This window comes from Orcinus orca, chromosome 11 (genome assembly GCF_937001465.1).
Source record: "Orcinus orca chromosome 11, mOrcOrc1.1, whole genome shotgun sequence".
Classification (NCBI taxonomy): Eukaryota; Metazoa; Chordata; class Mammalia; order Artiodactyla; family Delphinidae; genus Orcinus; species Orcinus orca.
Window position 1 is genome coordinate 28,065,038 of NC_064569.1, and position 13,912 is coordinate 28,078,949.

Below are 13,912 nucleotides of genomic sequence, written 5' to 3' on the forward strand. Positions count from 1 at the left end.
CTTTTTGATTTCTTTGACCCAATGATCACTAAAGAGTGTGTTCATTTCCATTTGTTTGTGAGTTTTGTGATTTATTTTTGTTATTGATTTTTTTTCCATTGTGTTCAGAAAAGATACTCAGAATGACATCAATCTTCTTACATTTAATGAGACTTGTTTTGTGACTCAGCATGTGATCTATCCTAGAGAATGTTCCATGTATGCTTGAAAAGAATATATATTCTGTTGCTATTGAATGGAATGTTCTGTATATGTCAATTAGGTTCCATCTGGTCTAGAGCATTACTCAAATTTGCTGTTTCCTTATTTATTTTCGGCCTGGGTGATCTATTCATTATTGAAAGTGGGTAGTGAAGCCTTCTAATACTATTGTATTGATGTCTATTTCTCCCTTCAGATATGTCGATTAAAAAAATATGCTTAGGGGGCTTCCCTGGTGGCGCAGTGGTTGAGAGTCTGCCTGCTGATGCAGGGGACACGGGTTCGTGCCCCGGTCTGGGAAGATCCCACATGCCGTGGAGTGACTGGGCCCGTGAGCCATGGCCACTGGGCCTGTGTGTCCAGAGCCTGTGCTCCACAATGGGAGAGGCCACAACGGTGAGAGGCCCGCGTACCGCAAAAAAAAAAAAAAAAAAGCTTAGGTTCTTTGATGCTTGGTCTATACATATTTATAATTATTATGTCATCCTGTTGTATTGACCCTTTAAAATTTTTGTTCTTTTTAATAAAAATTGTATTTAAGGTGTACAACATGATGATTTGATACACATATACACAGTGAAATAATTACTACAGTCAAGCATGATAACATATCATGATGTCACATAGTTACCATATTTTTTGGGGTGTGATCAGTGTACTTGAAATTTACCCTTTTAGCAAATTTCCAGCATTCAGTGAAGTATTTATTATAGTCATCATACAATATATGAGATCTCTACACATATTCATCCTATGTAATGCAACTTTGTACCCTGTGACCAATAATATCTCCCCATTCCCTTTACCTCTCCACCTCTGTTAACCACTGTTCTAAAACTCTGCTTCTATGTATTCAGCATTAAAAATTCTACATATAAGTGAGATGATGTAGTTTTTCTCTTTCTGTGTCTGGCTTATTTCACCTAGTATAACATCCTTCAGGTTCATCAATGTTGCAAATGACAAGCTAAAAAAAAAAAATATATATATATATATATATAAAATTATATAAAATGATATATATCACATAAATTGACCCTTTTATTATGTAATGACCTTTGTCTGTTGTGACTTTTTTTTTGTGGTATGCAGGCCTCTCACTGTTGTGGCCTCTCCTGTTGCGGAGCACAGGCTCCAGATGGGCAGGCTCAGCAGCCATGGCTCACGGGCCTAGCCGCTCTGTGGCATGTGGGATCTTCCTGGACTGGGGCACAAACCCATGTCCCCTGAATCGGCAGGCAGACTCTCAACCACTGCGCCACCAGGGAAGCCCTGTTATGACATTTTTGACTTAAAGTTTATTTTGTCTAGGTACAGCTGCCCTTGCCTTCTCTCTTTTGGTTACCATTTTCATGGAGTATCTTTCTATCCATTCCTCATTTTCAACCTATGTACGTCTTAATTCGAAGTTGAGTCTCTCATAGACAGCATAAAATTGGGTCTTTAAAAAAAAATCTATTCACCTACTTTATGTCTTTTGATTGATGAATTTAATCACTTCTATTTTGGCTTTCTTTTGATTCACCATAAAATATACCTAAGAGAAGGGGAGATATACTCAACCATCAAGAGAGTTAAAGATAGAGCCTGACTAGTCCCCTCCACCAGGAAGCCTACAAAACCCACTGAACCAACCTTAGCCACTGGAGACAGACATCAAAAACAGGAGGAACTACGAACCTGCAGCCTGCAAAAAGGAGACCCCAAACACAGTAAGATAAGCAAAATGAGAAGACAGAAAAACACACAGCAGATAAAGGAGCAAGATAAAAATGCACCAGACCTAACAAATGAAGAGGAAATAGGCAGTCTACCTGAAAAAGAATTCAGAATAATGATAGTAAGGTTGATCCGAAATCTTGGAGATAGAATGGACAATAGAATGGACAAAATGCAAGAATCAGTTAACAAGGACCTAGAAGAACTAAAGATGAAACAAGCAACGATGAACAACACAATAAATGAAATTAAAAGTACTCTAGATGGGATCAATAGCAGAATAACTGAGGCAGAAGAACGGATAAGTGACCTGGAAGATAAAATAGTGGAAATAACTACTGCAGAGCAGAATAAAGAAAAAAGAATGAAAAGAACTGAGGACAGTCTCAGAGACTTCTGGGACAACATTAAATGCACCAACATTCGAATTATAGGGGTTCCAGAAGAAGAAGAGAAAAAGAAAGGGACTGAGAAAATATTTGAAGAGATTATAGTTGAAAACTTCCCTAATATGGGAAAGGAAATAGTTAATCAAGTCCAGGAAGCACAGAGAGTCCCATACAGGATAAATACAAGGAGAAATACGCCAAGACACATATTAATCAAACTGTCAAATATTAAATACAAAGAAAGCATATTAAAAGCAGCAAGGGAAAAACAACAAATAACACATAAGGGAATCCCCATAAGGTTAACAGCTGATCTCTCAGCAGAAATCCTACAAGCCAGAAGGGAGTGGCAGGACATACTGAAAGTGATGAAGGAGAAAAACCTGCAGCCAAGACTACTCTACCCAGCAAGGATCTCATTCAGATTTGATGGAGAAATTATAACCTTTACAGACAAGCAAAAGCTGAGAGAGTTCAGCACCACCAAACCAGCTTTACAACAAATGCTAAAGGATCTTCTCTAGGCAAGAAACACAAGAGAAGGAAAAGACCTATAATAACGAACCCAAAACAATTTAGAAAATGGGAATAGGAACATACATATCGATAATTACCTTAAATGTAAATGGACTAAATGCTCCCACCAAAAGACACAGATTAGCTGAATGGATACAAAAACAAGACCCTTATATATGCTGTCTACAAGACACCCACTTCAGACCTAGAGACACATACAGACTGAAAGTAAGGGGATGGAAAAAGATATTCTATGTAAATGGAAACCAGAAGAAAGCTGGAGTAGCAAATCTCATATCAGACAAAATAGACTTTAAAATAAGGACTATTAAAAGAGACAAAGAAGGACACTCCATAATGATCAAGGGATCGATCCAAGAAGAAGATATAACAATTGTAAATATTTATGCACCCAACATAGGAGCACCTCAATACATAAGACAAATGTTAACAGCTATAAAAGGGGAAATTGACAGTAACACATTCATAGTAGGGGACTTAAACACCCCACTTTCACCCATGGACAGATCATCCAAAATGAAAATAAATAAGGAAACACAAGCTTTAAATGATACATTAAACAAGATGGACTTAATTGATATTTATAGGACACTCCATCCAAAAACAACAGAATACACATTTTTCTCAAGTGCTCATGGAACATTCTCCAGGATAGATCATATCTTGGGTCACAAATCAAGCCTTGGTAAATTTAAGAAAATTGAAATCGTATCAAGTATCTTTTCTGACCACAACGCCATGAGACTAGATATCAATTACAGGAAAAGATCTGTAAAAAATACAAACACATGGAGGCTAAACAATACACTAGTGAATAATGAAGGGATCACTGAAGAAATCAAAGAGGAAATCAAAAAATACCTAGAAACAAATGACAATGGAGACACAACGACCCAAAACCTGTGGGATGCAGCAAAAGCAGTTCTAAGGGGGAAGTTTACAGCAATACAAGCCCACCTTAAGAAGCAGGAAACATCTCGAATAAACAACCTAACCTTGCACCTCAAGCAATTAGAGAAAGAAGAACAAAACAACCCCAAAGCTAGCAGAAGGAAAGAAATCATAAAAATCAGATCAGAAATAAATGAAAAAGAAATGAAGGAAACAATAGCAAAGATCAATAAAACTAAAAGCTGGTTCTTTGAGAAGATAAACAAAATAGATAAACCAATAGCCAGACTCATCAAGAAAAAAAGGGAGAAGACTCAAATCAATAGAATTAGAAATGAAAAAGGAGAGGTAACAACTGACACTGCAGAAATAAAAGAGATCATGAGAGATTACTACAACCAACTCTATGCCAATAAAATGCACAATCTGGAAGAAATGGACAAATTCTTAGAAATGCACAAGCTGCCAAGACTGAATCAGGAAGAAATAGAAAATATGAACAGACCAATCACAAGCACTGAAATTGAAACTGTGATTAAAAATCTTCCAACAAACAAAAGCCCAGGACCAGATGGCTTCACAGGCGAATTCTATCAAACATTTAGAGAAGAGCTAACACCTATCCTTCTCAAACTCTTCCAAAATATAGCAGAGGGAGGAACACTCCCAAACTCCTTCTACGAGGCCACCATCACCTTGATACCAAAACCAGACAAAGATGTCACAAAGAAAGAAAACTACAGGCCAATATCACTGATGAACATAGATGCAAAAATCCTCAACAAAATACTAGCAAACAGAATCCAACAGCACATTAAAAGGATCATACACCATGATCAAGTGGGGTTTATTCCAGGAATGCAAGGATTCTTCAATATACGCAAATCTATCAATGTGATAAACCATATTAACAAATTGAAGGAGAAAAACCATATGATCATCTCAATAGATGCAGAGAAAGCTTTTGACAAAATTCAACACCCATTTATGATAAAAACCCTGCAGAAAGTAGGCATAGAGGGAACTTTCCTCAACATAATAAAGGCCATATATGACAAGCCCACAGCAAACATCATCCTCAATGGTGAAAAACTGAAAGCATTTCCACTAAGATCAGGAACAAGACAAGGTTGCCCACTCTCACCACTCTTATTCAACATAGTTTTGGAAGTTTTAGCCACAGAAATCAGAGAAGAAAAGGAAATAAAAGGAATCCAAATCGGAAAAGAAGAAGTAAAGCTGTCACTGTTTGCAGATGACATGATCCTATACATAGAGAACCCTAAAGATGCTACCAGAAAACTACTAGAGCTAATCAATGAATTTGGTAAAGTGTCAGGATACAAAATTAATGCACAGAAATCTCTGGCATTCCTACATAATAATGATGAAAAATCTGAAAGTGAAATCAAGAAAACACTCCCATTTACCATTGCAACAAAAAGAATAAAATATCTAGGAATAAACCTACCTAAGGAGACAAAAGACCTGTATGCAGAAAATTATAAGACACTGATGAAAGAAATTAAAGATGATACAAATAGATGGAGAGATATACCATGTTCTTGGATTGGAAGAATCAACATTGTGAAAATGACTCTACTACCCAAAGCAATCTATAGATTCAATGCAATCCCTATCAAACTACCACTGGCATTTTTCACAGAACTACAACAAAAAATTTTGCAATTTGTATGGAAACACAAAAGACCCTGAATAGCCAAAGCAATCTTGAGAACAAAAGAAGGAACTGGAGGAATCAGGCTCCCTGACTTCAGACTATACTACAAAGCTACAGTTATCAAGACGGTATGGTACTGGCACAAAAACAGAAAGATAGATCAATGGAACAGGATAGAAAGCCCAGAGATAAACCCATGCACATATGGACACCTTATCTTTGATAAAGGTGGGAGGAATGTACAGTGGAGAAAGGACAGCCTCTTCAATAAGTGGTGCTGGGAAAACTGGACAGGTACATGTAAAAGTATGAGATTAGATCACTCCCTAACACCATACACAAAAATAAGCTCAAAATGGATGAAAGACCTAAATGTAAGGCCAGAAACTATCAAACTCTTAGAGGAAAACATAGGTAGAACACTCTATGACATAAATCACAGCAAGATCCTTTCTGACCCACCTCCTAGAGTAATGGAAATAAAAAAAAAATAAACAAATGGGACCTAATGAAACTTCAAAGCTTTTGCACAGCAAAGGAAACCATAAACAAGACCAAAAGACAACCCTCAGAATGGGAGAAAATATTTGCAAATGAAGCAACTGACAAAGGATTAATCTCCAAAATTTACAAGCAGCTCATGCAGCTCAATAACAAGAAAACAAACAACCCAATCCAAAAATGGGCAGAAGACCTAAATAGACATTTCTCCAAAGAAGATATATAGACTGCCAACAAACACATGAAAGAGTGCTCAACATCATTAATCATTAGATAAATGCAAATCAAAACTACAATGAATGAAAGAATGCTCAACATCATTAATCATTAGAGAAATGCAAATCAAAACTACAATGAGATATCATCTCACACCAGTCAGAATGGCCATCATCAAAAAATCTAGAAACAATAAATGCTGGAGAGGGTGTGGAGAAAAGGGAACACTCTTGCACTGCTGGTGGGAATGTGAATTGGTTCAGCCACTATGGAGAACAGTATGGAGGTTCCTTAAAAAACTACAAATAGAACTACCATATGACCCAGCAATCCCACTACTGGGCATATACCCTGAGAAAACCAAAATTCAAAAAGAGTCATGTACCAAAATGTTCATTGCAGCTCTATTTACAATAGCCCGGAGATGGAAACAACCTAAGTGCCCGTCATCGGATGAATGGATAAAGAAGATGTGGCACATATATACAATGGAATATTACTCAGCCATAAAAAGAAACGAAATTGAGCTATTTGTAATGAGGTGGATAGACCTAGAGTCTGTCATACAGAGTGAAGTAAGTGAGAAAGAAAAAGACAAATACCGTATGCTAACACATATATATGGAATTTAAGAAAAAAATGTCATGAAGAACCTAGGGGTAAAGCAGGAATAAAGACGCAGACCTCTTAGAGAACGGACTTGAGGTTATGGGGAGGGGGAAGGGTGAGCTGTGACAGGGCGAGAGAGAGTCATGGGCATATACACACTAACAAACGCAGTAAGGTAGATAGCTAGTGGGAAGCAGCCGCATGGCACAGGGATATTGGCTCGGTGCTTTGTGACAGCCTGGAGGGGTGGGATGGGGAGGGTGGGAGGGAGGGAGACGCAACAGGGAAGACATATGGGAACATATGTTTATGTATGACTGATTCACTTTGTTATAAAGCAGAAACTAACACACCATTGTAAAGCAATTATACCCCAATAAAGATGTTAAAAAAAAAAAAAAAGTACAATGAGATATCATCTCACACCAGTCAGAATGGCCATCATCAAAAAATCTAGAAACAATAAATGCTGGTGAGGGTGTGGAGAAAAGGGAACACTCTTGCACTGCTGGTGGGAATGTGAATTGGTTCAGCCACTATGGAGAACAGTATGGAGGTTCCTTAAAAAACTACAAATAGAACTACCATATGACCCAGCAATCCCACTACTGGGCATATACCCTGAGAAAACCAAAATTCAAAAAGAGTCATACCAAAATGTTCTTTGCAGCTCTATTTACAATAGCCCGGAGATGGAAACAACCTAAGTGCCCATCATCGGATGAATGGATAAAGAAGATGTGGCACATATATACAATGGAATATTACTCAGCCATAAAAAGAAACGAAATTGAGCTATTTGTAATGAGGTGGATAGACCTAGAGTCTGTCATACAGAGTGAAGTAAGTGAGAAAGAAAAAGACAAATACCGTATGCTAACACATATATATGGAATTTAAGAAAAAAAATGTCATGAAGAACCTAGGGGTAAAGCAGAAATAAAGACGCAGACCTCCTAGAGAACGGACTTGAGGTTATGGGGAGGGGGAAGGGTGAGCTGTGACAGGGCGAGAGAGAGTCATGGGCATATACACACTAACAAACGTAGTAAGGTAGATAGCTAGTGGGAAGCAGCCGCATGGCACAGGGATATTGGCTCGGTGCTTTGTGACAGCCTGGAGGGGTGGGATAGGGAGGATGGGAGGGAGGGAGACGCAAGAGGGAAGACATATGGGAACATATGTTTATGTATGACTGATTCACTTTGTTATAAAGCAGAAACTAACACACCATTGTAAAGCAATTATACCCCAATAAAGATGTTAAAAAAAAAAAAAAAAGATAGAGCCTGAAGCAGATACAGTAAACTTGGATTTTCTTTGAAGTTTGTTGTTTTATCTTAAAAATTCATAGAAATTTTGTATTTTACTTTATAATAAAGTTGTGCTTTTATTAATGCTTTAATGTCTTAATTTTGAGGATAATTAATGGTGTAGAAAAAATCATAAGTGTATTGTGTGACTCTCACTCCTGCTAGATACACTAATTTGAAAATACAATGTACTTTATATAAGAACTATTCAATCCATTTTAGTCTTGTCACCATCAGTAGCATAGAATAATCCTTTAAAACTATTATCTCGGAGACCTTCAAGATTGCGGAGGAGTAAGATGTGGAGATCACCTTCCCCCACACAAATACATCCGAAATACGTCTACATGTGGAACAACTCCTACACAACACTTATTGAATGCCGGCATAAGACCTAAGACTTCTCAAAAAGCAAGAAACTCCCCATGTACCTGGGTTCGGCAAAAGAAAAAGAAAAAACAGAGACAAAACAATAGGGAGAGGACCTGCATCTCTGCGAGGGAGCTGTGAAGGAGGAAAAGTTTCCACACATTAAGAAGCCCCTTCACTGGTGGAGATGGGGGTGGCAGGGGGGAAGCTTTGGAGCCATGGAGGAGAGCACAGCAACAGGGGTGCAGAGGGCAAAGCAGAGAGATTCCCACACAGAGGATCGGTGCTGACCAGCACTCAACAGCCTGAGAGGCTCGACTGCTCACCTGCCAGTGTGGGTGGGGGCTGGGAGCTGAGGCTCAGTCTTTGGAGGTCAGACCCAGGGAGATAACAGGGGTTGGCTGCGCAAACAGTGCCTGAAGGGGGCTAGTGCACCACAGCTAGCCGGGAGGGAGTGCGGGAAAAAGTCTGGAACTGCCTAAGAGGCAAGAGACCATTGTTTTGGGGTGTGTGAGGGGAGGGGATTCAGAGCACTGCCTAAACGAGATCCAAAGACGGCCGTGAGCTGTGGCTATCAGCACTGACACCAGAGACTGGCATGAAATGCTAAGGCTGCTGCTGCAGCCACCAAGAAGCCTGTGCTCAAGCACAGGTCACTTTCCACACCTCCCCTCCTGGTAGCCTCTGCAGCCCACCACTGCCAGGGCCCCGTGATCCAGGGACAACTTCCCTGGGAGAACACACAGCACTCCTCAGGCTGTTGCAACGTTATGATGGCCCCTGCAGCTGCAGAGTTGCCCCACTTTCTGTACCCCTGCCTCCCCCTGGACTGAGTAAGCCAGAGCACCCTAATCAGCTGCTAATTTAACCCTGTCCTGTCTGAGCAAAGAACAGGCACACTCAGGGGACCTACATGCAGAGGCAGGGTTAAGTCCAAAGCTGAACCCCAGGAGCTGTGCAAACAAAGCAGTGAAAGGGAAATTTCTCCCAGCAGCCTTAGGAGCAGGGAATAAAAACTCCACAATCAACTTGATGTACCCTGCATCTCTGGAATACCTGAAGAGACAACAAATCATCCCAAAATTTAAGCAGTGGACTTTGGGAGGAGCTGTAGACTTGGGGTTTACATTCTGCATCTAATTTGTTTCTGGTTTTATGTTTATCTTAGTTTAGTATTTAGAATTTATTATCATTGGTAGATTTGTTTATTGATTTGGTTGCTTCCTTTTTCTTTATATATATATATATATATATATGTATATATATATATTTTTTCTTTTTCCTTATCATCTTTTTGTGAGTGTGTATGTGTATGCCTCTTTGTGTGATATTGTCTGTATAGTTTTGTTTTTACCATTTGTACTAGGGTTTTGTCTGTCCTTTTTTTTTCTTTTATTACTTTATAAATTTTTTGTAATAATTAAAAACTTTTTTTAATTTTAACAATATTTTACTTTTTATTTTATTTTTTTCTATTTATACTATTTTCTTTTCTTTATTTCTTTCTTTGTCCCTTTGCATCTGAGCCATGTGACTGGGTCTTGGTGCTCCGGCTGGGAGTCAGGCCTGTGCCTCTGAGGTGGGAAAGCCAAGTTCAGGACATTGGTCCACCAGAGACCTACCGGCTCCACATAATATCAAACATTGAAAGCTCTCCCAGAGATCTCCAGCTCAATGCTAAGACCCAGCTCCACTCAATGATCAGCAAGCTACAGTGCTAAACACCCTATGCCAAACAACTAGCAAGATAGGAACACAAACTCACCCATTAGCAGAGAGGCCAGCCATTAGCAGAGAGGCTGCCTAAAATCATAATAAGGTCACAGACACCCCAAAACACCCCACCAGACGTAGACATGCCCACCAGAAAGACAAGATCCAGCCTCAGAACACAGGCACTAGGCCCCTCCATCAGGAAGCCCACACAACCCCCTGAAGCAACCGTAGGAACTGGGGGAAGACACCAAAAACAACGGGAACTACAAACTTGCAGCCAGTAAGTTAATCAAAATGAGAAGACAGAAAAACACACGGCAGTTGTAGGAGCAAGGTAAAATCCCACCAGACCAAACAAATGAAGAGGAAATAGGCAGTCTACCTGAAAAAGAATTCAGAGTAATGACAGTAAAGATGATCCAAAATCTTGGAAGTAGAACAGAAAAAATACAAGAAACGTTTAACAAGGACCTAGAAGAACTAAAGAGCAAACAAAGATGAACAACACAATAAATGAAATTAAAAATTCTCTAGAAGGAAACAAAAGCAGAATAACTGAGGCAGAAGAACGGATAAATGACCTGGAAGATAAAATAGTGGAAATAACTTCTACAGAGCAGATAATGAAAAAGAATGAAAAGAACTGAGGACAGGCTTAGAGACTTCTGGGACAACATTAAACACACCAAGATTCAAATTATAGGGGTCTCAGAAACAGAAGAGAAAAAGAAAGGGACTGAGAAAATATTTGAAGAGATTATAGTTGAAAACTTCCCTAATATGGGAGAGGAAATAGTCAATCAAGTCCAGGAAGCACAGAGAGCCACATACAGGATAAATCCAAGGAGAAAAAAACCAAGACACATATTAATCAAACCATCAAAAATTAAATACAAAGAAAAAATATTAAAAGCGGCAAGGAGAAAGCAACAAATAACATATAAGGGAATCGCTGTAAGCTTAACAGCTGATCTTTCAGCAGGAACACTGCAAGCCAGAAGGGAGCGACAGGACATATTTAAAGTGATGAAAGGGAAAAAGCTATAATAAAGATTACTCTACCCAGCAAGGATCTCATTCAGATTCGATGGAGAAATATAAACTTTTACAGACAAGCAAAAGTTAAGAGAATTCAGCACTACCAAACCAGCTTTACACCAAATGCTAAAGGAACTTCTCTAGGCAGGAAACACAAGAGAAGGAAAAGACCTACAATAACAAACCAAAACAATTAAGAAAATTGTAATAGGAACACACATATCAATAAGAACCTTAATGTAAATGGATTCAATACTCCAAGTAAAAGACATAGATTGGCTGAATGGATAAAAAAAACAAGTTCTATATATATGCTCTCTACAACAGAACCATTTCAGACCTAGGGACACAGACAGACTGAAAGTGAGGGGATGGAAAACGATATTCCATGCAAATGGAAATCAAAAGAAAGCTGGAGTAGCAATTCTCATATCAGACAAAATAGACTTTAAAACAAAGACTATTACAAGAGACAAAGAAGGACACTACATAATGATCAAGGGACCAATCCAAGAAGAAGATATCACAATCGTAAATATTTATGCACCTAACATAGGAGCACCTCAATACATAAGGCACATGCTAACAGCCATAAAATGGGAAATCAACAGTAACACAATCAGAGTAGGGGATTTTAACACCCCACTTTCACAAATGGTCAGATCATCCAAAATGAAAATAAATAAGGAAACACAAGTTTTAAATGATACATTAAACAACATGGACTTAATTGATATTTATAGGACACTTCACCCCAAAACAACAGAACACACTTTCTTCTCAAGGGCTCATGGACCATTCTCCTAGATAGATCATATCTTGGGTCACAAATCAAGACTTGGTAAATTTAAGAAAATTGAATATGTATCAAGTATCTTTTCCAACTACAATGCTATGAGACTAGATATCAACTACAGGAAAAAATCTGTAACAAACACAAACACATGGAGGCTAAACAATACACTACTAAATAACCAAGAGATCGCTGAAGAAATCAAAAGGAAATAAAAAAATACCTAGCAAGAAATGACAATGAAAACACGACGACCCAAAACCTATTGGATGCAGCAAAAGCATTTCTAAGAAGGAAGTTTATAGCAATACAATCCTACCTCAACAAACAAGAAACATCTCAAATAAACAATCTAACCTTACACCTAAAGCAATTAGTGAAAGAAGAAAAACCTCTCCCCAAAGTTATCTGAAGGAAAGAAATAATAAAGATCAGATCAGAAATAAATGAAAAAGCACTGAAGGAAACAATAGCAAAGATCAATAAAACTAAAATCTGGTTCTTTGAGAAGATAAACAAAATTGATAAACCATTAGCCAGACTCATCAAGAAAAACGGGAGACGTGTCAAATCAATAGAATTAGAAATGACAAAGGAGAAGTAACAACTGACACTGCAGAAATACAAAGGATCATGAGAGATTACTACAAGCAAATAAATGCCCAAAAAATGGACAACATGGAAGAAATGGACAAATTATTAGAAAAGCACAACATTCCAAGACTGAAGTAGGAAGAAGTAGAAAATATAAACAGACCAATTACAAGCACTAAAATTGAGACTGTGATTAAAAATCTTCCAGCAAACAAAAGCTCATGACCAGATGGCTTCAAAGGCGAATTCTATCAAACGTTTAGAGAAGAGCTAACATCTATCCTTCTCAAACTCTTCCAAATATAGCAGAGGGAGGAACACTCCCAGACTCATTCCATGAGGCCATAATCACCCTGATATCAAAACCAGAAAAAGATGTCACAAAGAAAGAAAACTTCAGGCCAATATCACTGATGAACATAGATGCAAAAATCCTCAAGAAAATACTAACAAACAGAATCCAACAGCACATTAAAAGGTTCAGACACCATGATCAAGTGGGGCTTATCCCAGGAATGCAAGGATTCTTCCACATACACAAATCAATCAATGTGATAAACCATATGCACAAATTGAAGGAGAAAAAACATACAATCATCTCAATAGATGCAGAAAGAGCTTTTGACAAAATTCTACCCTGCTTTATGATAAAAACCTTCCAGAAAGTAGGCATAGAGGGAACTTACCTCATCATAATAAAGGCCATATATGATAAATGCACAGCCAACATCATTCTCAATGGTGAAAAACTGAAACCATTTCCTGCAAGATTACAAACAAGACAAGGTTGCCCACTCTCACCACTATTATTCAACATAGTTTTGGGAGTTTTGGCCAGAGTAATCAGAGAAGAAAAAGAAATCCAAATTGGAAAAGAAGAAGTAAATCTGTCACTGTTTGCAGATGACATGATACTATACATAGAGAATCCTAAAGATGCTACCAGGAAACTACTAGAGCTAATCAATGAACTTGGTAAAGTGGCAGGATACAAAATTAATGCACAGTAATCTCTTGCATTCCTATACACTAATGATGAAAAATCTGAAAGAGAAATTAAGGAAACAGTCCCATTTACCATTGCAAGAAAAAGAATAAAATGCTTAGGAATAAACCTACCTAAGGAGACAAAAGACCTGTATGCTGAAAACTATAAGATACTGATGAAAGAAATTAAAGATGGTACAAACAGATGGAGAGATATACAATGTTCTTGGATTGGAAGAATCAACACTGTGAAAATGACTCTATTACCCAAAACAATCTACAGATTCAATGCAATCCCTGTCAAACTACCACTGGCATTTTTCACAGAACTAGAACAAGAAATTTCACAATTTGTATG

The 13,912-nt window shown here is 38.1% G+C and overlaps 1 protein-coding gene and 1 long non-coding RNA gene across 4 annotated transcripts in view; one reads left to right on the plus strand and one right to left on the minus strand.

Moving 5' to 3' along the window:
- The window catches only part of CPNE8 (copine 8), a 327,878-nt gene that overhangs the window by 26,996 nt on the left and 286,970 nt on the right, over positions 1-13,912 (minus strand). The window contains exon 18 of one of the 3 annotated variants that reach the window (XM_033415075.2): positions 1,837-1,888. The exons of the other annotated variants lie outside the window; for them this stretch is intronic. Coding sequence (XP_033270966.2) covers positions 1,858-1,888 — 31 coding nt within the window. The 3' untranslated portion in view covers positions 1,837-1,857. The remainder of the gene's footprint in view (positions 1-1,836; positions 1,889-13,912) is intronic. 3 annotated transcript variants of the gene reach the window in all.
- The window catches only part of LOC125960480 (uncharacterized), a 49,254-nt gene that overhangs the window by 4,621 nt on the left and 30,721 nt on the right, over positions 1-13,912 (plus strand). The gene's annotated exons all lie outside the window — the stretch shown is intronic.